General features: G+C 44.7%; 1 protein-coding gene across 4 annotated transcripts in view; it reads right to left on the reverse strand.

Annotated features, from left to right (window-relative positions):
* Nucleotides 1–25,324, reverse strand: part of GSG1L2 (GSG1 like 2) — a 348,027-nt gene that overhangs the window by 80,202 nt on the left and 242,501 nt on the right. For 2 of the 4 annotated variants that reach the window (XM_068264184.1, XM_068264187.1), the window contains 2 exons: nucleotides 18,439–18,550; nucleotides 4,421–4,783 (listed from right to left, as the gene is read on the reverse strand). In XM_068264184.1, the coding sequence (XP_068120285.1) occupies nucleotides 4,489–4,783; nucleotides 18,439–18,550 (407 nt within the window). In that variant the 3' untranslated portion in view covers nucleotides 4,421–4,488. Of the gene's footprint in view, nucleotides 1–4,420; nucleotides 4,784–18,438; nucleotides 18,551–25,324 lie in introns of those variants that run through there. The other 2 variants (XM_068264185.1, XM_068264186.1) reach the window with 1 other exon arrangement.

A 25,324-nucleotide genomic window follows, 5' to 3' on the forward strand; every position in this document is an offset into this window, starting at 1 on the left:
CTGTCGGGCAGTGCAGGGGCGGCCGGAGGCGTGCTAAGAGTTACTCACCTCATTTCCGCGTTCCAAGCGTGGAGCCGGAGCGCAGCATCATGTCGTCACAGGTCTGTCTTCAACACCGCCCACTGTGCTTCCTAATTAGCGGAAGCACAGTGGGCGGCGTTGAAGACAGACCTGTAACGACATGACGCTGTGCTCCGGCTCCACGCTTGGAACGCGGAAATGAGGTGAGTAACTCTTAGCACGCCTCCGGCCGCCCCTGCACTGCCCGACAGTTAGCTATGGAGGGGGAGAGAGGCAGAAGGAGGGGTCCCAGGTGAGGGAGGGGGGGATATTTCCCCCCTCCCCACCGCTGCCTCCACAGCCCCTCCTTCTAGCACTGCTTTCACCCTCCTGCTGTGCTGCTATGGGGGGTCGTGGTGACACCCCCCTGGGTGTCTGTCACCCGGTGCGCCACGCCCCCCTGCGCACTATGGTAGGGACGCCACTGACTGGTGAATAGCTAATGTAATTACTGAGTGTGCACCCTGGCTATTTTGTGAATGAAGCCCATAGGGTGGAGAAAATGAACACATCAAGTACCACATGGGCCCCCTCCTCTCCTGGGCCCCATAGCAGTTGATATGGCTGCTATGGCTAATGCTACGCCCCTGCCTGGTCCATCAGATAGACGGGTCGCATAGATAATTTCCAACAAGTCAGATCTGATTTGCGGAAATAAGATCGGACCTGTCGGAAATTATCTATTTAACGCTTCTATATGATGGATAATTGCACGGTGTGTACCAGGCATAATGCCTAGTACAATCGATGCAATTTTCCATCAGATTGACGGTCACATCGATTATTTCCGACAGGTCCGATCTCCATTCTGAAGAGGAAGACTGTAACATGGTGTCAGATTGCTGTATACCCTGGAAAATTATAAATTTTCACCTGAAGAACATTGCAAAAATCAAGCACCTCATCCCCCAGAAGATCTACCAACCTTAGTCCATGCCTTCATCACATCCCGACTGGACTACTGCAATGCTCTCTACACTGGCCTTCCAAAAAAGGTCTTGTACCGCCTACAGCTGATACAGAATACTGCTGCCAGACTGCTAACCAACCAACCCCGTCACTGCCACATAACGCCAGTCCTGCACTCCCTTCACTGGCTACCTATAGAATGGAGGGTCCTATTCAAGATCGGCCTACTGACATTTAAATCACTAAATAATCTGTGCCCTGGATACATGAAAGATATGTTACAGCTGCGTAGCAATCCCTGCATTCTCAGATCCACAGGTTCTAATAATCTAGTCATACCCAGAGTCCACTTGGAAACTTTTGGTCCCAGAGCCTTCTGTCATGCTGCTCCTACGGTTTGGACATCCTTACCTCAGCAGATCAGGACAGCTCCAGCCCTGGACATGTTTAAATCCAGACTGAAAACCCACCTGTTTGGCATTTGCAGAAATATAACTTTTGTTGTGTGAATACTTCATCCTACTACCAATTACTGAATCTGAGAGAGCCTAAGCGCTTTGAGTCCTATGGGAGAAAAGCGCTATAGAAATGTTATTGTATTGTATTATATAAGCTTCTGTATGTGACAATACTTGTGTATGGTTCTGATCAATTTCAGTATTAAGGCTGAAGAAAAAACGTAAAGTTTGGAAAGTTTGCAAAGAAATCTTGTACAGTGAGGGCCCATTCACACTACAAGTAGCAAAACGGTAGCGCTAAGCATTACAGATTTGTGCAAGTGATTTCACTGGACACCCTCACGATTCCCAACGATCACGATCAGGGCTTTGTTAACCACTTCAGCCTTCAGTCGTTTTCACTTTCTGCATCCGAGTAATGTTCACCTCCCATTCATTAGCCTATAACTTTATCACTACTTATCACAATGAACTGATCTATATCTTGTTTTTTCCGCCACCAACTAGGCTTTCTTTGGGTGGTACATTTTGCTAAGAGCCACTTTACTGTAAATGCATTTTAACAGGAAGCATAAGAAAAAAACTGAAAAAAAATATTATTTCTCAGTTTTCAGCCATTATAGTTTTAAAATAACACATGCCTCCATAATTAAAACTCACGTATTGTATTTGCCCATTTGTCCCGGCTATTACACCGTTTAAATTATGTCCCTATCACAATGTTTGGCGACAATATTTTATTTGGAAATAAAGGTGCATTTTTTTCCAGTTTGCATCCATCACTAATTACAAGTTTAAAAAAATAAATAAAAAAAAAATAGAAATATTTCATCTTTACATTGATATTTAAAACGTTTAGACCCTTAGGTAAATATTTACGTTTTTTTATTGTAATTTTTTGGGTTTTTTTATATTAAACATTTTATTTGGGTATTTTTGGGAGGGTGGGATGTAAACAGTAATTTTTTTATGTCGATATGTGCTGATTTTTTTTTTTTTTTTACATTTAGTTGTAGTTTTACTTTTTGGCCACAAGATGGCAGCCATAAGTTTGTTTACATGACGTCACTCTAAGCGTAACATATACACTTAGTGGGACGCAAGAGCCAGAGAGAGCAAAGCTTCCGAGAGAAGCTGTCGCTTTTTCTGCGGGGGAGAGGAATCAATCATCGGGCACCATGGCCCGATTGATTGATTCCTGGGCTAATGATACACGGCCGGGAGCACGCGTGCGATCGGCTGCAGGAGCGCACATGGCCTCCTGGACGTAGCTGCTACATCCAGGAAGCTTAAATGGTTAAACACTGTACCGCGATCGCTCCAGAATTGCAGCAAAATGCTGCCTGCAACGCGTTTGCGATTGCCGCTATTCGCATTTGCGAATGCCATAGTGAGATCACTGCCATATAGTTACCATTGCACTAGCGCTTTAAAAAGCACTAGCGCTTTGGCGATTAGTGGGAATTACCTGCTAATCGCCATAGTGTGAATGGGCTCTTAGTAATCAAAGCTATCACCTAAACAACTTTTGTTGTTATGTCTTTGGAGCACAGAACATCCCAAATTCCCAGCTTCCTGCACAGGTTATTTTTTTGCACAGAGCAAAAGTAATTTCAGCATCCCTTGCTGCAACCTTAGCTTTATTGAGACCAGCTTGGACATTTGACGCAGGCCTTTCCTCACATTTAACCAGGGTTGCCACCTCATCCCTTTAAATACTGACACATGTAAGATATACAGGTTCTGGCGTTGCTCACACAATCTGTGCCTAAACTGCATCTAACTAGCCACAAGGCATGTGCGTTTAGCACTCCTATCACCATTTATGACAATCAAAGAAGTTGATACACCCCTAAGTATATCCTGCTAAGAAGGCTCTTCAGTAGTTTCTTCTAGTATAGCAACACAAGTAAGCCCTTGTAATAATGTCTGGAAATCTTGGAAACTAGCAAAGAAATGAACAGTGCTACTTTAAAGAGATAAGTGCCTACCTGCAAGAGAGTGCAAGCCCCACTTGTGGGATAAAATACACACCTAGCATACACATAACCTGTCTACCACTGGAGGATGTTGGTTTCCTGTAACAGCTTGCATGCAACTTGTTAAGTACTCGCCTCTTTCACTGCGGAGAGGTCATCCCCCTATGGGAGGGGACCTAACACTAACTAAATCCTAGCCTATGCATATGCATAGCCTGGGTGCGCTACCAAGTAAAAGCGAAAATTGCGCAAAAGGTGGATCAGCGCATCACCAGGCCGCCTCCGAATGGCCTACAATCAGAGGTGCGCTGAGCCCCCCCAGAAACTGCAAACGCACCTTGAACCCAAACAGAAGCTCTGCATATACACCAAAAGCAAGGCTGCTAAGTGGGAGCAGCTGACCAAAAATGAATTAAATTAGTACATAGCAAAGAAATGAACAGCGCTACTTAAAAACAGATAAGTGCCTACCTGCAAGAGAGTGCAAGCCCCACTTGTGGGATAAAATACACACCTAGCATACACATAACCTGTCTACCACTGGAGGATGTAGCTTGGTAACTGTCATGTGTGGCTTTATTCACATGACCTGACAGCACTGGTATGCTCACACAGACATTACTGGTGGATCACAAAGCAGGTATGAACCAGGAAGGCATTGGTATGCTCACAGACATCAGCGGTGGATTACAGAGCAGGCATGAATCAGAAAGCCACTGGTATGCTCACGCAGACATTACTGGTGGATTACACAGCAGCCACGAACCAGGAAGCCACAGGTATGATTAACACAGACATCGGCGCTGTATTACAGAGCAGGCATGAACCAGGAAGGCACTGGTATGCTCACACAGACATCATCTGTGGATCACAGAGCAGGCATGAACCAGGAAGGCACTGGTATGCTCACACAGACATCATCTGTGGATCACAGAGCAGGCATGAACCAGGAAGGCACAGTTATGCTCACACAGACATCATCGGTGGATCACAGAGCAGGCATGAAACAGGAAGGCCTATTGAAAGGTTTTATTAGAAAAGAAAAGTATAGAATGGCAATAATAATCAAGTCTATGAAAAGGCTAGCAGTACTCATCACACTGCGTATAGGGAAAGTGCACGATGGGGTTCCCATACACTGTGGGGTTTTGGCTACTGATCGGCAGATCCACAAAGCCCTCGCGGTTATTCTGTATGGTGTTGATATAGACGTCCCACACAGGCTGAGAGTCATCTTGTTCCAGAGTCTTCTGTTTATTTTGTAACGTACGCTCCAGGTTGCGCCTCCTCTGCTTGAACTCTAAGATGGTCTTCGTGTACCTGTTGATTGTTGTCACCGAGGCCGCCATACAGCAAGTGAAAGACCCCCACGCCAAGCTGTAGGTAGACAAAAAAAACATTTTTAAAGACTTCAACGCTTTCCTTATGTTTTCAACAAAATTGTTAGCTTCCTGTTCTAGTATATCTCATGAAAAGTTGTTCAGGGGTTCATCCATAAACTGAGGAGGCCTTTAAGAGCTTATTCACAAGTTGGGGAACTCCTAAGGAACTCATAAGTTGAGAGGCTAGTATAACAGAAGGAGGAACTCCACCGGTTCAAACTTGTGTTCTGTTTATTGGTATGTCTGCACTTAACATGTTACGGGCTATAGCCTTCATCAGGTATCTGGGAGTCCTATGGTGATTACTCTAAGTTGAGTGCTAAAATAAACTGGCCTGGAGCACTTGCAAGCCTCTAAATAAATTGGCTGCTAAAGGGTTAAAGAGACACTTTGAGATGCGGTTTGTAGTAGGTAGCCAGCCTGCTCCCCCCTCCTTCCCAGCAGACACCGCTCGTTTTACCTTCTGTCTGAGTTGGCGGCCGCCTCCTCTACAACAGTCCCAGGTTCCCCCCTCACAAATAGATCTCAGATCAGCGGCGACCCGCAGAGATAAAGAAACAGGAGAGTGGTTCCCCTGGTAACGGCACATATACAGGAAGTACTTACTTCCTGTACATGCCCCCTGACGGGGGGCAGGATGGCGCTTTCCTGTCACTGCCGCCCGATGCACGCCGTTCACTTGGTGTCATGGGCGGGCCGCTACAAGTAAACCCAAGCTGCGCACAGTGTTGGAGCTAGTAAGGTCTGAGTTCCCTACCCTCAGTGGTGTTGACTGTTTGGTGCTGCTTTACTGCTAAGCCCTGACCTCCGATTACAAGAACCTCAGTTTTGTCAACATTTAGTTTAAGCCAGTTGTCATTCATCTATTCCAATTTGATTGACATACAGTATATAGCTGGGTGTCATCAGCATAGCAGTGGTATGTCAGACTGTGTATTTGTATGATCTTTCTGAGTGGCAGCATGCACGGTTCTGATCCAGTTTTCAAGCATGCCTGAAGCAGAAACAAAGTTTCGAAAGCTTGCATATAAATCTTGTACAGTTAGTCGTTAAAGGTATCACCTAAACAACTTTTGTTGTTATGTCTTTGGATTCATTAAGTGAGGAACGCTTGAAGAGCTCATTCTCAAGCTAGGAAGCTCCTCTAAAGAAGCTTTTGATGGTCTCACAAGAGGACTGTTAAGCATCTCAGCTGTTGATTGGCTCATTTGTAAACTGCAGGTCTTTTGAGAGGTTCAGTCATAAATTGAGAAGATGCCGCACAACTCTCATTAATAGAGAAGCTGTCAATAGTTGAATAAATGGAAGAGCTGTTAAACTCGTACACCAGGAGCTCTGTTGTCGATAAGTAGCCCATCCATAAAAAAGGAGCAGGTGAGAAGCTCAGTCACTAATGGTGAAGCTGTCAAAGAGCTCAGTTGTGAACTGAAGAGTTATAAACTGACTGAATCATAAACTGAGGAGCATTCAAAATCGTATTCACAAATTGAGCAGCTCATGTGAAGCATAACGTGAGAAGCTGCTGAGGGTCCAATTAAGAAATGAAGGAACTGATGAGGATCTCATTCATTAATTGAGGAGCTGTGGATGGAATAATTTATAAATCGTTGAGACAGCCACCTGCCTTTGATGTCGGGTTCAAGCCTTTGACCAGGGTTCAATTCCTGGCTCAAGCCAGTATGTAAAACAGTGAGGAGTGTTTAGGAAAGACTCCCTAATGCTCCTGATTGCCCGTTGAGAGCACCCTAATGGCTGCAACGTTGAAGCGTGATATGAATTCATGAAATGAAGAGCCGTCTTGTCTTCAGTCATAAACTGAGGATGCATTGCCCATTTCTCTCATTAACTGAGTAGCTGTCAAAGAGGTAATTCACTAAGTGGGGAGCTGTTGAAGTACGCATTCATAAACCCGGAGGTAACTGAGGAGCTTGGTCATAATCTGAGAAGCGTTGAGGGGGGTGGGGCAGATTTATCAACCAAGGAACTGTGGAGGGATTCAGCCATTAACTGAGGGGCCAATAAACTGAAGAACTGTTGAGTGAATTGCTCATAAACTGGGAAGCTTTAGACATACTGTCCATAAGCCAAGAAGTTGCTGGGGGGACTCAGATTTCAAATGAGCCTCTGTACAGTCCCTCAGTTCACCACTGAGGATCAAATTTACAAACTGATGAGTTGTTTAATAGCTCATGCACAAATTAGGTGGTTATATTCTAATGCAAGACCCAACACTCTGATAAAGCATGTGTCTGTACCAGCGCCCCAACACTACTTCTAGTGTGACTACAAAACTTGTGCAGAACCAGATCAAGGAAGGACCCATTTCATAATGGGACTGTGTCTGTGCTTGCTTGGCAGTTGGAAAAAGCTGTCATTTCCCACAATGCAATGAGGTTCACAGACAGCAAACCGTCAGGACCTTGGTCATCACACTATGGGCGAGGTTTCACCACAATATCAGCCATACAGCGCCCCCTGATAATCCGTTTGAGAAAAGGTAAAGATTTCTCATGGGAAAGGAGGTATCAGCTACTGATTGGGATGAAGTTCAATCCTTGGTTAAAGTTCCTCTTTGCATTTTCTAGACTATGGAAAGGCCTTGGCTTGCAATCTTTAGGGATCTTTGCTGATCCGATGTGTTTTTCTTTCCCCTCGAATAGACACTTTCATCCGGAACTTCTAAATCATGTCAAAAGAGAAAGTCAATAAAATGTGTAATGGCTTTTCTCATCACCCGACAGCTTCTCGGTGAAAGCCCTGACTAGTCACATCTGCAGAGTTTCTTCTATTAGTCGTCTGACTATCCAGTAATCTGCTAACACTCAGCACCGTGCGTGCCGAGATCTGCATCGCCGAGCGTGCCAGGAATCACTGAAGAAGAATAGGCACAGCGGTACAGAGGAAACATGATGTATAAGAACACTGAGGGCTACAGGAAGGCTGCAGTCTTGTTTAATACTGGATATTTAAGTGGACCGGAACGCTTGCACAGGACAGAAGGAAAACAGAGAAATGCACCCTGTATGTCTTTAGAGAGTTTAGCCTGTCTAATTCCCACTCATTTCTGTCTAATCACAAGTTGTAATTTGATCTCTAAGCTGTGTCAGTTGGCACTCTTGGCAGAGCAGCTGATTTGTAAACAGGATATTAACCCTATGTCTGCTTCCATGAAAGCAGGAAGTAGACACACTGCAGATTTATTGCAGGATTTTGATCAGGTGTAACAAGGAAAAGTTTTCTTTAACGCTTATTATGCTGTTGCTTATCTTTTAGAGCAGAGAGGAAGTTCTGAGTTCAGGTCCGCTTTAAAATCCAATGTTAGCATGCTGACAGACAGGATTATTAAACTACTTAAAAAAAAATTATTAACAGCCTTTCCGGCAAATGCGTAAACTGTACTTTGTCTGTCTACGGGATTTCCCAGAATCCTCCTCCTCCAGCTTCTGTGACTGGCTCACTGGCTCTCACAGAACACTGAGGTGATGTAATTATTAATGGCTTGCTGTGTGAAATATGGCATCCCAAGCAAGGTCTCAAGTGTTGCCTTTCTAGATAAAACTCTGACATAACATTCAATAATAATAAAAAAAAATCCTACTTTTTATTACCCATAATGTTATCCTATTTGCTTTTGTGCACAAGTAATATTGTCTAGTCTATAAATTACAAATTCCCAAAGTACAGTTTATCTGCTCTAAAAGCTGCCATTGCATGTTATTGTGTAGCTGCTGCATGTATATATTTAACTCTGTCTAGTGATCACAGCTATTTCTGCTTCTCAGCTCAGTTTCCGCACTTTGCCAATGTTTACTAAATGTATCTGACAAAGGAATGTAAACAAATGATACTGTTATCACCTCTTTGGATGCGACCAGAAGCTTCCCACTGAAGCAAGGCGCTTTCTACTGAAGAACAAAGTGCTGTGTTTAACTGTTTGAATGTTGTGCTGCTTTTTGCGGTAGTAGATTTTATCCTGTAAATAATCTTTTAGAGTAAAGAGGAAATGCTGATTTTGAGGTCGATGTCACACTGTGGATTGGACGTAGCAGTGCGGCCCAGAAGCTGCACTGCTAAAAACAGGCCTTTGTGGATTACCACATTAGTTTGTAGTAATCCCCGTCTGGCAGTCGGCCAAGCAGGATGCTCACTTCCTGTTGGCTAATCGATGATGTGCGTGGCAGCAGATTGCGAAAATATGTTTCCGCGCATGCGTGACAAATAAAACTCGTTTAAAAACATGCGCGTTGCCATAGACTTACATGACTTTTGGTACGCCGTAGGAGCCGCACAGTAATATAGGTATGTGCTTGCGTTACATAGGGTACTTCCGGCGCAGCGCACTGCAGGGATTGTGAACTCCCCCATAGACTTACATTGCCCTAGTGGTAGGTTGTGGTAAAATGCCGCAACTGCACTGCGCCAGTGTGAAAGGGGCCACGGACTACTTTACGTATAAAGCCCCATCTACACGATACGATTGTTTGTACGATTCAATTACAATTCTATTTACGATCCGATTAAATCCGACATGTCCGATCATGATTCGATTCGATTCAATTCGATTTGCCTTTGCAAAACAATGGCAAATCGAATTGAATCAAATCGAATCATGATCGGACATGTTGGATTTAATCGGATCGTAAATAGAATCGTAATTGAATCGTACAAAGAATCGTATCGTGTAGATGGGGCTTAATGGAATCCATGTGTTCCATTGGTTAAATAAAAATAAATGTATGTAAAGTGCAGCAGGTGCTGTATTGCTCTGTGGGGAATTATCTGACCAGAAAAAAGACTGGAAACTGACAAAATGCAGGTGAACTGCCAGAAAGGAAGGCCTAACACACCAAGGGCTTGATTCACTAAGACAAATAGCACGCCTTATCAAAACTAACACGCCTTATCAGAGTAGCATACTAACCCGCAGAGGCTCAGGGCAGGACGAGTGAAGCTCTTGTGATTGCCAATTAGCAGGCGTAAGTTTGTAGCGCTCGCTATGCTACTCTGATATGGCGTGTTATCTTTGAGAAGGCATGCTATTTGTCTTAGTGAATCAAGCCCCAAGTCTTCAAATACAGGCCTAGTTTTAGAATAGGGACTGTGGACATAAAAAAAAAAAAAACACTTATATTGCGCTTTTCTCCTGGCGGACTCAAAGCACCAGAGCTGCAGCCACTAGGACGAGCTCTATAGACAGTAGCAGTGTTAGGGAGACTTGCCTAAGGTCTCCTACTGAATAGGTGCTGGCTTACTGAACAGGCAGAGTCGAGATTTGAACCCTGGTCTCCTGCGTCAGAGGCAGAGCCCTTAACCATTACACTATCCAGCCACAGCCACATATGGAGACGTGACTGTGGGGATATGGAAAAGTGATTGTGGAGGTATGGAGAAGGTACTGTGGACATATGTAGAAGGGACTGTGGACATATGTAGAAGGGACTGTGGACATATGTAGAAGGGGCTGTGGACATATGGAGAAGGGGCTGTGGACATATGGAGAAGGGACTGTGGACATATGGAGAAGGGGCTGTGGGGATGTGGAGAAGGGGCTGTGGGGATGTGGAGAAGTGATTGTGGAGGTATGGAGAATGGGCTATGGACATATGGAGAAGTGACTGTGGACATATGGAGAAGGGGCTGTGGACATATGGAGAAGGGGCTGTGGACATATGGAGAAGGGGCTGTGGACATATGGAGAAGGGGCTGTGGACATATGGAGAAGGGGCTGTGGGGATGTGAAGAAGTGATTGTGGAGGTATGGAGAAGGTACTGTGGACATATGTAGAAGGGGCTGTGGACATATGGAGAAGGGGCTGTGGACATATGGAGAAGGTACTGTGGACATATGGAGAAGGGGTTGTGGACATATGGAGAAGTGACTATGGGGATATGGAAAAGTATTTGTGGAGGTATGGAGAAGGTACTGTGGACATATGGAGAAGGGGCTGTGGACATATGGAGAAGGGGCTGTGGACATATGGAGAAGGGACTGTGGGGATGTGAAGAAGTGATTGTGGAGGTATGGAGAAGGTACTGTGGACATATGGAGAAGGGGCTGTGGACATATGTAGAAGGGGCTGTGGACTTATGGAGAAGGGGCTGTGGACTTATGGAGAAAGGGCTGTGGACATATGGAGAAGGGGCTGTGGACATATGGAGAAGTGACTGTGGGGATATGAAAAAGTGATTGTGGAGGTATGGAGAAGGGACTGTGGACATATGGAGAAGGGGCTGTGGACATATGGAGAAGTGACGTTGGAGATACAGTAACGCAAAGTGAGAATTTGACACACACAAGTAGTGATGGTTGTGTCTAGGAGAACTAATGGAGAACCATGTGATCAGTTTGATCAGGTGATAGATATGTAAGTCTCTGATTTGCTAGTCATGATCATGTGCTAAAGCAGGATGCGATCACAGCAAATCAGAGGTTTACAAATCTATCAGCTGATCAAACAAATCACATGCTTCTCCATGAGTTCTCCTAGGCATGACCATCACTACACACAAGCAAAAAGTAATACTGTGTGACCATTAACTTCTGATAATTTTATGGGATATTGTTTGTTTCTAGATATTTTGGCTACATAAATAAATTTAATTTTATTTTGTGCCTGGTTTTGTGACCCTTCCATGCTTAACCATGACACAGTATATCCAATATTTAAAGTTCAGCTCTGTTTGTATATTGAACATTTAAAACAACATGCAAAGTTTTCAGGACAAGTCCACATGACATATAATCATCAAATACTGTCAACTTTGCCGAATTTGTGTAAAGGCCATGAAGGCCCGGACCTTGAGCGGCTTCAGCCAGGGCTGTGGAGTCGGAGCAATTTTGGGTGCCTGGAGTCGTAGTCGGGAAAAAATGCTCCGACTCCTAATGAATTTAAACTGTTATTAAAATAGAAAATATGATAAAATATTTTATTTCTCAGATAATAGTCATCATGAATAATTTATACATACAGTAATAGCTGTGCTTATTCCACAAAAATGAAATAAACCAATCAAAAATAGTTCCTTGTGCTGCTTCAATAAAGCTGTCCCCGTATTTTTACAGTCAGATATACATATTTGATTGTGACTGTGCACTATATATGATGTGTACACAGGAATCTCTTATATATACTAAATAACATCTATGCTGTAAGAATAAAGCCTGATGTGTAGCTGTGTCACTAATAGAGATGGTCAATGAGATGGAAAGAATTGTGCGTTGATGCTGATTGATGCAAATGTATGCACTCTCTTTGCTCATGAAATCAAATAATTTGATGTTGTTAAAATTTAATTTGGTGACTATGAATTAAATGGTACCTGAGACGGATGAAAAGAAAAGTGTTATACATACCTGGGACTTCCTCCAGCCCCCTTCAGGCTAATCAGTTCCTCGCTGTCCACCTCCACCACCTGGATCTTCTGCTAGGAGTCCTGGTAATTTAGCCAGTCAGCGCTGTCCGGCCACGTGCCGCTACTACAGCCAGGAGCATCCTGCACCTGCGCAATAGTGCTGCTCAGGTGTAGTACGCTCCCGGCGGCAGAGTGTGTGCCTGTGCACTACGCCAGACTGGCTCAAGTACCTGGACTCATAGCAGAAGATCCAGGTGGTGGAGGAGGACAGCGAGGGACTGATTAGCCTGAAGGGGGCTGGAGGAAGCCCCAGGTATGTATAAAACTTTAATTTCATCTGTCTCAGGTTTACTTTGTTACACAGTAGTACTATACTCTACATATGCACTCCCCACAGAGCTGCAGAGAATCCACTGAGAATGTTGTGCATATTGAACACAGAGGTGTTGTCTATCGCCCAAAAACCTGGTTCAGATTGTGCATGAAGAATGTGTAATAGAGGAAGAATCGCCTCATTCTCCTGCAGAGTACCTGCACATCACTCTTACATGTACCCACATTGCCTGATCCATGTTCAGATGTGTAATACAGGAAGAATCCCCTCATTCTACTGCAGAGTACCTGCATATCATTCTTACATGTACCCACAGTTACATTGCCTAGGGCCTGATAGATGTTCTTTGTTTCGGTCTGTACCTTTTACAAGTACTCTTACCAACGACTAGTTTTAGTCTATGACTAAAGGGAATAAATATGGCAGTCTACATATCCTTCTCACTTCAGTTGTCTTTTAAAATTCCTAAGCGTTGGCAGTTAAGAAACAAATTTTTTGTGTTACATACTTTCAATCAACAAGATTGTAAAATGCAAATTAGAGGAGTTGGAGTCGGTGGAATCCTAAACTGAGGAGTCAGAGTCGGTGGATTTTTGTACCGACTCCACAGCCCTGGCTTCAGCCCAAGGGGGTGCATGGATATGAAAAAGAGGGGTTACTACATATGAAAGAGGACGCTGCAATTGGAGAATTACACATGAAAAAGCAAAGCTGATGTCCCAGAAGCTGTTCATAAAAAGAGAGGGGCTGCAATATATGGGTGATACACATAGAATGGGAGGGGCACTGCTGGACAAGGAAGGGGAGTCCAAACACACTTGGCCTAGGGGCACAAAAAGTAAAAGTCTGGCCTTGGCTGTCAAAGAAAATTGGTCAACCACTTTTAATGCTGAGGTAAACTATTGAGAGCAAAATTAACCTTCAAATACCGATATGTAAAAAAATGTAATTTTTTTTGTACAGGTATTACATTTACATTAAAGAGGAACTCCAGTGAAAATAATGTAATAAAAAAGTGCTTTATTTTTACAATAATTATATGTAAATGATTTAGTCAGTGTTTGCTCATTATAAAAATCTTTCCTCTCAATGATTTACATTCTGATATTTATCACATGGGAACATTTTTACTGCTGGCAGGGTATGTCAGTGGAAGGAGATGCTGCTTGTTTTGGCAGCTGGACCCAGCTGTAAACAGCTGTTATTTCCCAAAATGCAATGAGGCTCACAGACAGGAAACTGTAAGGACCATGGTGTGATACGTTAGTGACATGCCTGTCTTTATGTATGGATTCTTAAATGTATGGATTACTGTTCACGTATATATGTTAAATGTGTTCTCTGTCTAGTACTGGATGAGTTAAATTTGGTTTAACACAGCAACTGGAGACGTTGCTGTATTTTGTCTGTCCTTGTGCAGAGTAAGGACAATGAATTGCTGTGCAATAAGTTACATTTCTTACATTTGCTCACATTCTTTGTCCACAAAGCAACATCAAAAAAAGCAACATGTTTTTCTTGCCCTTGGGTAGAAGAAAAACATGTTTTTGTTCACTGTTGATTGACAACATGTGGTCTTTCTGCGCCTGCGCGCAGTGAGAGCATGTTCTGATCACGCGCTAAAATAGCAACATATGGTCTTTCTGCGCTTGCGCGGAATAAGATCATGTTGTGATCATGCGCTGAGGCAGCATCAGCAGCATGTGTTCTTTCTGCGCTTGCGTGTAATAGAAACATGTTCTGATTAGCTGCTTATGCGCTTGCGCGGTTATGACGATTCTGTCCGTTAAAGGCAGGGGGAAGACACTTTGACTTTGGGATCTTTCTAGATGATCAGCAGACGTGCTGTTCGTGTATGTTTCAGTTGTTTCCCCTTCGAGGTCGCTGAGGTCCCCCGATTCTCCCTGGGTGATGTCTACAACAGCTTGGTAACGTGTTGATGCATACTTCTAATTACTCAAACTAACTATGATTCTGCAGGCTTAGATAATATTGTAACAGGATTGTAGAACTAAATAAACTATTCCTTTGATTTGTATATACATGTTTTGCAGCAATTTTGTTTATTCCCATCTTTGAATGGTGAGAGAAGTTAGAGGGTTTAAAAACCCTATTTGCTTAGGCAAAACACATGGTCCTGACATCACACTGTGGGAGGGGTTTCACCACAATATCAGCCATACAGATGTCCCCTGATGCTTCATGTGTGAAAAGGAATAGATTTCTCCTGGGAAAGGGGGTATCAGCTACTGATTGGGATGAAGTTCAATTCTTGGTTACGGTTTCCCTCTAACTACTTTGTATAGCATGAGGTTTCAGCATGAGAGAAGTATCATTTCACCTGTCCCATATTTAGTACAATATCCAGGACCATAAACAGCCTTCACATAGCCACACACAATACTATAATAAAATATTTGATTTTCTTTTTTTTTCCCGATAAAAACAATCAGTTATTCAGATAGTTGGGTTTAGTCCTCTGGGGCACACCTCTAGCACATTGCAGACGCAATTTACCTTAAAGAGAACCAGAGACGAAGCATCCTCATGTATTTTACCATATATATCAGTGGGAACATTAGAGAAAACACCTGCCCTGCTCTCTGTTTCACCCTTCACTGCTTAACCTGCTTCTAATCAGCCCTGATAAAATTCCTGACTGAGCATTCAGTCTGGCTTTGCTCAGGAATCATTATAGCTTAGTCTGTCTTCTCTGATGTCTTTTCAAGCCCAAGCCTGCCCCCTTCTGGCTGCGCTATAATGACTCAGATATAATGATTCCTGAGCTAAGCCAGACTGAATGCTCAGTCAGGGATTTTATCAGGGCTGATAACAAGAAGGCTGAGCAGTGAAGAATGAAACAGAGAGCAGGGTAGGTGTTTTCTCTAATGCTCCCACTGATATATATGGTAAAATACATGAGGTGTTCCGTCTCTGGTTCACTTTAAATGTTCACAGTTTATAATGTTTATTCTGTTTATCTTGTCACTCTTGTGATGTTCAATCTTATGTTGATTGTTCTTTTTTATTAAGCTTTTTCTGAAGCTTTGTTGTATCTCTTACAAAATTGTAAAACTTAATAAAATTTTTGAAACACAAAACTTAAAGTTTTTTTTTTTACCTGAACAATCTGACAGAGAAACAAATTTCATTTTTTGTCAATATAAATCGATCGGAAGGGGTAAATATTTTGATCAGTTTTTCAGAAAATGATATGGTGTAGAATAGATCAGTGTTTCTCAACATTTTATTGGTATGTACCCCCTTTAAAACCCTTGTACTCACCAAGTACCCCCTAGCATAGTAACCATTATGACAAGTACCCCTTAACAAATATATATTGAATCGTAGTGCATGATAATGGTTCTAAACAACTTCCAAGTATTTACTATTGCTTTTAAGTAGCTAAAATACTAATTTGGTGTTGTTTAAAAAAGATTTATAATTTTCTAAAACTCTAAATTGGTTATTCTTGGTTAAGTGTATCAAGCCAGAGTACCCCCTGGAAGCATCAGAAGTACCCCCTGGGGTACGCGTACCGCATGTTGAGAACCTAGGGAATAGATTGTCAGTTTCTTGATTTATAGACCTTAGCAATTTTTTCCTGAGTTTTCAGCGATTTTTTTTTCATAAGTGGGTTGAAATTGAACACAGATGTGTGATACTGTACATTGGTCAGATCTATTAAATATTACCATAGATCAGTTCCTCAGGCAGTCTTCAGTGTGCTCAGGAAGAGGGGACGATAGCCCTGCATCACGTGATCACCAGTGACAGAGTTTATGAGAAGAGGTGTCTGTTAGCATTTTTTTTTCCGATTGTTTTTCCGATCGATGTCCATTCACCTCTATGAGAAAATCGATCAGAAAAATGATCTAAAGCAGATCAGGCCTGTCGGAAATTATCTATCGAACCATCTATCCGCTGAAAAAACTCATGGTGTATTCCCAGCATTAATTGTTTTGGGAAGTGAGACATTTGTGCAATTTGAACTTGTGCCCACCAGAGGGAGTACAGGATATATATTTACTGTATAAGGAATTCTCTACAAAAATGTGACTTTCAAGGTGGCCAATACACTAATAGATGGCCACCGAATCGAGCAACAGATCGAAGAAGGGTCTAATTCTGCCCATACACTGCACACAGGTTTGAATCGATTTCAGCATAAAATTGATTCAAAACTTGTGGAGCCGTCGCTTGCCTCGTCGTCCCTTGGCCTCCCCCCATTCGGGCGCAAGTCCCCGGGATCCGTGCTGACATCACTTCCTGACGCGTCCTGTGACTAGCGGACGTTCATACAGTAGAGGGGGCTCTACTGTTTGAACATCTGCTAGTCACAGGACGTGAGAGGAGGTGAAGAGGAGACGGAGAAGAAAGTGAGACAGCATGGACCTCGGGGACTCGTGCCGGTGTAATGTCTGATTGCGCTGCCCGGAAGCTCCCTTCCATACTAAGTAGCACGCATGCTCAGTGTGAAGTTAATGATTCTGCTGGAGATAAAATACGAAATATCTCCGCTCCCACACTCCCCACATTTTCAGGGTAGGGAGGGGACCCCCAGAACGACCTCTATGCCAAATTGCAGCCCCCGAGCCCCGCTGGTTAAGGATATAGATTACAGAAACCTATCTCGGGAACCAGCGGGAGTCGGGGGCTGCAATTAGGCATAGAGGTCGTTCAGGGGGTCCCCTCCCTACCCTGAAAATTTGTGAAGTGTAAGAGGTGTTTGAGCGGAGATATTTAGGATTTTACCACCAGCAGCATAATTAAATAGGAAATGTGGGCGCACAGTCTCCTACTGCGCATGCGGGGCAGCGCAAATCAACAGGCAGCGTAATCAGACACAACACCGGCCAGACAGGTGTTGTCATGGCTACCACTATGCTGTGTCGGTCGTCGCCCGAATCGAACGCCGCTAGTGATGCACACCCAACCCGCCAACAATCAAGTGTTTCCGTCGGGAGTGATCCGCTGGATCGACCGGTGTCGGATGGTGGTCGGTGGATCGGCCAGCATTTGTGTTAACGATTTCACAGCAGATTCAATCACAGTGATCAAATCTGGTGTGTATCAGCGGGAATTCAAACCAGTGTATGGGTAACTTAAGTGTAATTGAGACGAAAATAAAAAAATGTAAACATACTTATAGCTACCTTATAGCTATATACATAACTTCCTACAGCCCCCTCCAGGCTGATCATTGACAGCCGTCTTTCCAGGCCGCCTGGATCCTCCGCTTGGTGGTCCCGTAATTCCACCAGTCGGCACAGTCCGGCCGTGCACCTTCCTCCGCTACGCTCCCGTGCTCCTCTCACGGGAGCGTGATGCGCAGTACGCTGGCTGAATTACCAGGCCATCTAGCGGAGGATCCTGGGGGCCGGGAGGATGGCGAGGGAGTGATCAGCCTGAAGAGGGCTGCAGGAAGCCCCAGGTATGTATATTTTTTTCTTTTAGTTATCTCAGGTTTCCTTTCAAGAGCAACTGTAGAAAAAATAACGTAATGAATACAATTGCTTACTTTGGTTTACAATATTGAATAATAAATGACGTAGTCAGTGTTTGCTCATTGTAAAGTCTCTCCTCACCCCGATTTATATTCTGAAATGTAACACAAGCGGTGACATCTTTAGTGCTGTCAGTTCACTAATTGCGGAGTGTTCGTTTACTGAGAGCTCCAAAACCAGTTCAAAATAGACCTGGTCTCCCAGAATATTCTTGGGAGAGAATTCTACATAGCTAAAAAGCCTAGCCTAAGCATCACTGGGAGGATATGTCGCCCCTACATACCGATATACAGAAATAGGAAGGGTTTCTGATGCTGAATCCAGGAAAATTAAATAAAAGGGAGTATCCTGAATAATCTATTGGCATTCTGCTATATGTCACTACAGGGCCTCTTTAAATCATGAAAAGATGAAGTGTGGACAATGTGAAATATCGCAGCAGATGATAACAGTTACCAGTATGACCAGCCGTAGTCCCAGTTCTGCGGTCTCCAGTCCTCGGGGCCCAGGTTCACAGTCATCTGGAAGACTGTTGTATACATCATGTGGGCCACCATCCCCAGCAGTCCTGCAGAGTACAACAACATACCGGTATGTTAGGATATCACAGAAGGGCTGACTGATAAAGAGAACCGGTCATCTATACCAAAACTCATGTGAAGCATGTTTCTGACAAGGAAGAATATGGTGAATAAGTGAAGAGAACCAATGGCTGTTGTAGGCAAGCGGGTCTGCCACAGCTGAATTGCAGTCATGTTGCATTTTTCTGAATGCTGCAGGTTCTATTAATAACAAATGCATTACAGCCATGGTACAAACACATCACACCCACAGTCATTCATACAACTTTATATTGGGCAGCACAGTGGCGTAGTGGTTAGCACTCTTGCCTTGCAGAGCTGGGTCCCTGGTTCCAATCCCAGCCCGGTCACCATCTACACGGAGTTTGTATGCTCTCCTCGTGTCTGTGTGGGTTTCCTCCGGGCACTCCGGTTTCCTCCCACGTCCCCAAAACCTACAGTTAGGTTCATTGGCTTCCCCCTAAAATCGACCCTAAACTACAATACATACACTACACGATACATACAGACACATATGACTATGGTAGGGACTAGAATGTGAGCCCCTCTGAGGGACAGTTAGTAACAAGACCATATACTCTGTACAGCGCTGCAGAAGATGTCAGCGCTATATAAATACTAAATAAAAGTAATAACATTGTCTGCTTTTCATACACATCCCAATTGCGCATGCATTCCAAACATAAGTATTCATTTGAGATGTGTGTGAAATAGAGACTGGGGTTAGTTTGGTATCAAAAGAAGGGGATGGGTTTGGTAAAATCCCTTAAAACCTATATAGCTCCCAGCAATGTCCTGCATTCTACTCATGGCCTTGTTCTAGACGGGCCATCTAGGTTCCAATCCCAGCCAGGTCACCATCTACAAGGAGTTTGTATGTTCTCCCTGTGTCTGTGTGGGTTTCCTTCGGGCACTCTGGTTTCCTCCCACATCCCAAAAACATACAGATAAGTTAATTGGCTTCCCCCTAAATTGGCCCTAGACTATGATACATGCACTACACGATACATACATAGACATATGACTATGGTAGGGACTAGATTATGAGCTCCTTCGAGGGACAGTTAATGAGAAGACTATATGTACAGCGCTGCGGAAGATGTCAGCGCTATATAAATACTAAATAATAATAATAATTTTGCTGCCTGCACCAATATATTGTGAGGGCCCCCACCCCAGATGTGTAAAGCCGGACTGGAGAGGAGAGACACATGGGGCTGTGTACTGCAGACACCGGCACTACGCTCACCCCCCTCTGCTTCCTCCAGCACAGCCCCTCGTCCCTGCAGCATCTGATCTCCAGGATACCGGGTATGCACTTGCACCAGTGCTGCATCCCTCCTCCGCTCTCAGCAGATTAGCCATGGGATCACCAGCGACACTTCCGCTCTGACTACAGACACGCCTCATGTGACCCAGCAACAAGTAACAGTCAGACTTCAGCAGCAAACTAATTAAAGATCATAAAACTTCTGTATGGCTGTGGAATTACTTATGATACAGGCTGTTAATGAAAAGTTCAATAGGTTATAATTTCTCTGTTTGGGAGCTGAATGAACCACATTTAAAGTGTACCTGAGACGGTACACTGTGCCTAATTTATACTTACCTGGGGCTTCCTCCAGCCCCATGAGGATAGGAGCTACTTCGCCGTCCTCCCCCGCCACTCTGTTGTCCCAGGATTGCTTCTGGTATCTTCTTCAGTCAAGGCCAGGCACAGCACATCACCACTGAAGAAGATACTGGGGGCAATCCTGGCACAACAGCTGGGGAGGACAGTGAAGGAGCCCCTGGTCCTCATGGAAGCCCCAGGTAAGTATAAATTAGGCACAGTTTGATATCTCAGGTTTCCTTTAAGGTCACACTAAAGTGGCTGCTGTTTTACGTCAAACCTAGATTGATTTCCAACCCTTAAAATAAAAATAATAAAGAGAAAAGTTCACTTGTAAAGCTGTGAGAAGATGAAATGCTTTATTATGCACTGAGCAGAGAGGAGCTATACAGGAATGGGTGGCGAGACTTTTTTTTACAGCTTTAGCTGCAGAACTGGTCACAAAGAGTTAATCAGCAGGGTCAGCTGTGTTTAGAGGGAAAGACTGGCTGGTGCCCCTCCTAGCTCCTCCCTGACTTCCTCATTGGCTGATGATGCTTACAAGGGGAGGATTTTGAGCAGCTTACCGTCTCAGTCTAGGTAAGCGTTATCTGACATTCAGTGGCGTAGCAAGAGATCGTGGGGCCCCATAGCAAAACTTTCATGGGGCCCTCAGATGCAGGCAGTCTTAAGCAATGTCACCTGCCGAACACGTTGTATCCAGCGCAGGACACTTGGGCGCAGCTGACACCACCATAGGCCATAATAGGAATTACAGCTAAAGCAGCACGCAGTGATTAACTTTGACGCCGTCAGAAGACGGAACTGAAGTTACTTTTAAAACACTGTAATTCGGTCTCCAGCAATAGCTGGAAGCCAAATTACGTAATTCCCCACCATCCACATGGACCTGGAGGGGGAATAGTAATTAATGCTGCCAGGACTTGTGCTGCAGCAGAATAAGCCATATATCAGCTGTATCCTGCGCCCAAGTCGATTTCATACGTACTCCCACCTGCACATAGTCCATGGGCTCTGAGACAAAGTCAGAGGGTGGAACAAGAAAGTTAACCACCTTGCCGGTAATGACGAGCTCAGCTCGTCCATTACTGCTGTGGTGTATTTCTCAGCCCCTGGAAGGTCTTTCTGGCCCAAATTATCAGAGGGAGTGTAGCTAGCACTTGGCCAGCTACATTACCCCTCCGATCGTCGCCGGTCCGCTTTGATCCCGCCCTTTTTGCTTACCCCCCTCCAAGCCCGCGCTGGCGCAGCCTCTCCATAGCCTCCAGGGGTCGCTATGGCGGCTATCGAAACTGTGCACGAAGTCATGACATAGATGACGTCATGTCCGCAACGCCTGAAGCTATGGCGGAAGTCTCGGCCATCGCTGGATCGCGGCCAGGTAAATATCGCCGGCGGCGAGCAGAGGGGGGGGGGGAACAGTGCCGGGGGACTTTGGGGGTAAGTGTAGCTAGCCTAGTGCTAGCTACACTAAAAAATAGCCTTTAAAAAAAAAAAAGCCACCCGCGGCCGTATGGCCGCATGAAATAGAACGCCAGGGTGGTTAATGGTCAATACATCAAGTACCACCTGGGCCCCCTCTGCTTCAGGGCCCCATAGCAGCTGCTACGGCTAATGCTACGCCCCAGCTGACATTGACACTGGATGCCAGTGCTAAAGACTCAGCCAGGCAATACAAAATATTATAATGCAAAGATGGTTTATATGCAATGCACAACACTTTATGCTGTACGTTGGAAATGATGACACATTCCACAGTGTTAGGCATTTAAAAAACACCCAGATGCCTGAAGTAGCAGCTATTAGTGTTGGCTTGCTCCAGGGGCTTCTAGCCCTCCTGCTTATCCCGTGCACCTTATAGGGAATTGCAGTACAGGCGGGCCAAGCAAATATTCCTCCTGTGTCAAACTAACTCCTACCAATGTTTTCAAATTGGCTTTAATGATGACTCTTTAATTTGGGCCGGCGAGCAGGGAAATGTCGCACCTGCGGCGTTACGATACATTAATCACCGTTGTCTGCAGCACATAAAAGCCTCCCGGACTGAACAAAGCGATCCAGAAAGTGCAGCGCTGTACAGAGAAATATACCAATACGTACAAAAATCACTCCCACAAAATAAACAAGGAAAATCACTACCACAAAATATAGAAAGAGGGCATAAAACTGCTGGAGGTGCGGCCTGAGACCTCCCGGAGACCACCAGGGATGTCAGAGGAATCATAAATCCCCTGTGTAAGGGAAATAACTTACACAATCATCTCACAATTTCCAAGACAGGGTCCAAGACTGAAGAATCGGGAAACAGCCAAATAAAATCTCCTATAAATCTTTCCAATCATTAATCCTTTGCCTCTAAAGAAATCTGTTTTGTTGAAGTTATCCTCAGACTTTTGCGGGGTACGTGCCCAAACTCATATTTTGTTCTACCCAGAACACCAATTTCTCTTACTGCTCCAAAGAGTCCATCCAAGGAATTTAAAGGCAATCTGTAGAAGAAAAAAAAAAGCCCGGCCTGGGGGGTTGGGGGCATTGGGGGTGGGGAGGGGTCGGGGGGAGGCAAGGCTACTCACCTCGGGAAGGGGAAGCCTCTGGATTCTAATGAGGCTTCTCCCATCTTCTTCACCCTCCGGGATCCAGCGCTGGCAGCCCCATAAAAATCAGCTGACAAGTTTGTCGGTGATGGCGCAGTAGAGGCTGCAATATTTACCTTCCGTGCTCCTGTACAGGTGCAGCTTTCTGATGGGCTCTGGCGGAAATAGCTGAGCCCAATCAGGCCCATCAGAGAGCTGCTACTGCACCTGTGCAGGAGCGCGGAAGGTAAATATTGCAGCCGCAACTGCGCCACTGCCAACAAGCTTGTCCGCTGATTTTTTTCTGGGACTGCCAGCGGTGGATCCCGGAGGGTGAAGAGGACGGGGGATCCTCATTAGGATCCAGAGGCTTCACCCTCCTGAGTTAAGCCCCTCCCGCTCCAACTGGTTTTCTTTTTACAGATTCTCTTTAACAACATAATATATTTTGGTTAGAGTATTTTTTTTTTTTTAAGAAAAGAATCTGTCCCCCAAATTAAACTCCACCCTTAATCCCCCTTATTATACTTATCCCCCTCCCACCTCCATGTAAGTGATGATGGGGGTCTGGAATACCTGTTGTTCTTCCAGATAAAGGTGAAAAATAAACACGAGAGAACAGGGAGCCTCCTATGTTATATAGTACAGGGGTCCCCAACCTTTTCCGGCCCGGGGACCACTTTCTGACCAAATTTTTTTCCGGGGACCGCCGGGGGGTGGGGGTGTGTTTACCCAGGGGGCTGGCGAGGGTGCAGTGGCATAGCTAGCATAGTTGCCCCAGTATAGGGAGTTTAGTTGCCCCAGTATGGCTAGTATAGTGCCCCAGTATAGCCAGTATAGTGCCCCAGTATAGTTAGCATAGTGCCCCAGTATAGTTAGTATAGTGCCCCAGTATAGTTAGTATAGTGCCCCAGTATAGCCAGTTTAGTGCCCCAGTATAGCCAGTATAGTGTCCCAGTATAGCTACCCAGTATAGCCAGTATAGTGCCCCAGTATAGCTAGTATAGTGCCCTAGTATAGCTAGTATAGTGCCCCAGTATAGCTAGTATAGTGCCCCAGTATAGCCAGTATAGTGCCCCAGTATAGCTAGTATAGTGCCCCAGTATAGCTAGTATAGTGCCCCAGTATAGCTAGTATAGTGCCCCAGTATAGCTAGAATAGTGCCCCAGTGTAGCCAGTATAGTGCCCTAGTATAGCCAGTATAGTGCCCCAGTATAGCCAGTATAGTGTCCCAGTATAGCTACCCAGTATAGCCAGTATAGTGCCCCAGTATAGCTAGTATAGTGCCCTAGTATAGCTAGTATAGTGCCCCAGTATAGCTAGTATAGTGCCCCAGCATAGCTAGTATAGTGCCCCAGTAGTGTAGTGCCCCAGTATAGCCAGTATAGTGCCCCAGTATAGCCAGTATAGTGCCCCAGTATGGGTAGGTGGTGCCCCCCGCCTGTCCCCACCGCTGTTATTACCTTAACAGCGGCCGCTCTCCCCTCTCCGGCGCGTGTATTTATTCAAGCAGCGTATCTCCCGGCTGCTGTGTGTGATGCAGCAGGAAGCAGGGCAGCGGCTTCCTGTACCGGCGATGTGTATCGCCGTTACTATGGAAACCGAGCCCTGCTTCCTGCAACATTACACACAGCAGCCGGGAGATACGCTGCTTGAATAAATACACGCGCAGGAGAGGGGAGAGCGGCCGCTGCTAAGGTAATAACAGCGGCGGGGACGGGGGACAGGCGGGGGACGGGAGGAGGACAGTCCTGCGGCCCAACTGGGAGCGTCCCGCGGACCACCAGTGGGCCGCGGACCACAGGTTGGGGATACTAAGTACATCAAGTAATACAGAAAGAAAAGATAAATGAGTACTCACAAGAATGGGTTGCATAACGGCAGCAAGCATTTTGCGTGTTTTAATGCATTTGCGGTTCGCATATATAAATCACATATGCGTTTTGTATACTTTTTTTTTAAAATGCGTTTTAGGCAAATCACTAGGAAGTCAACAGGAAGTGGAAATACATTAAACTTTTTTTTAAAAAAGCATAAAAAACCCCACACTAAATACCTCTGCGTTACCATTGACATTCATTATGTGCGTTTTGGCTGAGTTTTGGGAAATATATGCAGCAAGACCAGTGTATTTAAAAACACACATTGCAGAACGCAAACATATGCGTTTTTTCATGTGGCCCATTGACTTGCATTATGTGTGTTTTTGCGTCGTCGCAACGCTAGCGTTTCTACCTAGTGTGTTCCTATGTTGAAAGTCGTGGAACCAACCACCAATCAAACAGGCCACACACAGGCCTATCAAGAGTGTCCTAGGACTAGAAACATACAGTATGTACACCCGGGGAAGCCCAAGAAACAGCACTAGGGATGGTCAATCAAATGCAAATAATTTCGAGTTGATGCAGCATTATGCAAATTTTGTATGCAAATATATGCAGCTTGAAAATGAACCAATAAAACCCTGAGGACTTAAAATTGGATTGGTCCATTTTCAAGCTGCATACATTTGAGAACAAAATCTGCATAATCCTGCATCAACTTGAAATGATTTGCATCTCATTGACCGTCCCTAT

This window comes from Hyperolius riggenbachi, chromosome 12 (assembly GCF_040937935.1).
Source record: "Hyperolius riggenbachi isolate aHypRig1 chromosome 12, aHypRig1.pri, whole genome shotgun sequence".
Classification (NCBI taxonomy): domain Eukaryota; kingdom Metazoa; phylum Chordata; class Amphibia; order Anura; family Hyperoliidae; genus Hyperolius; species Hyperolius riggenbachi.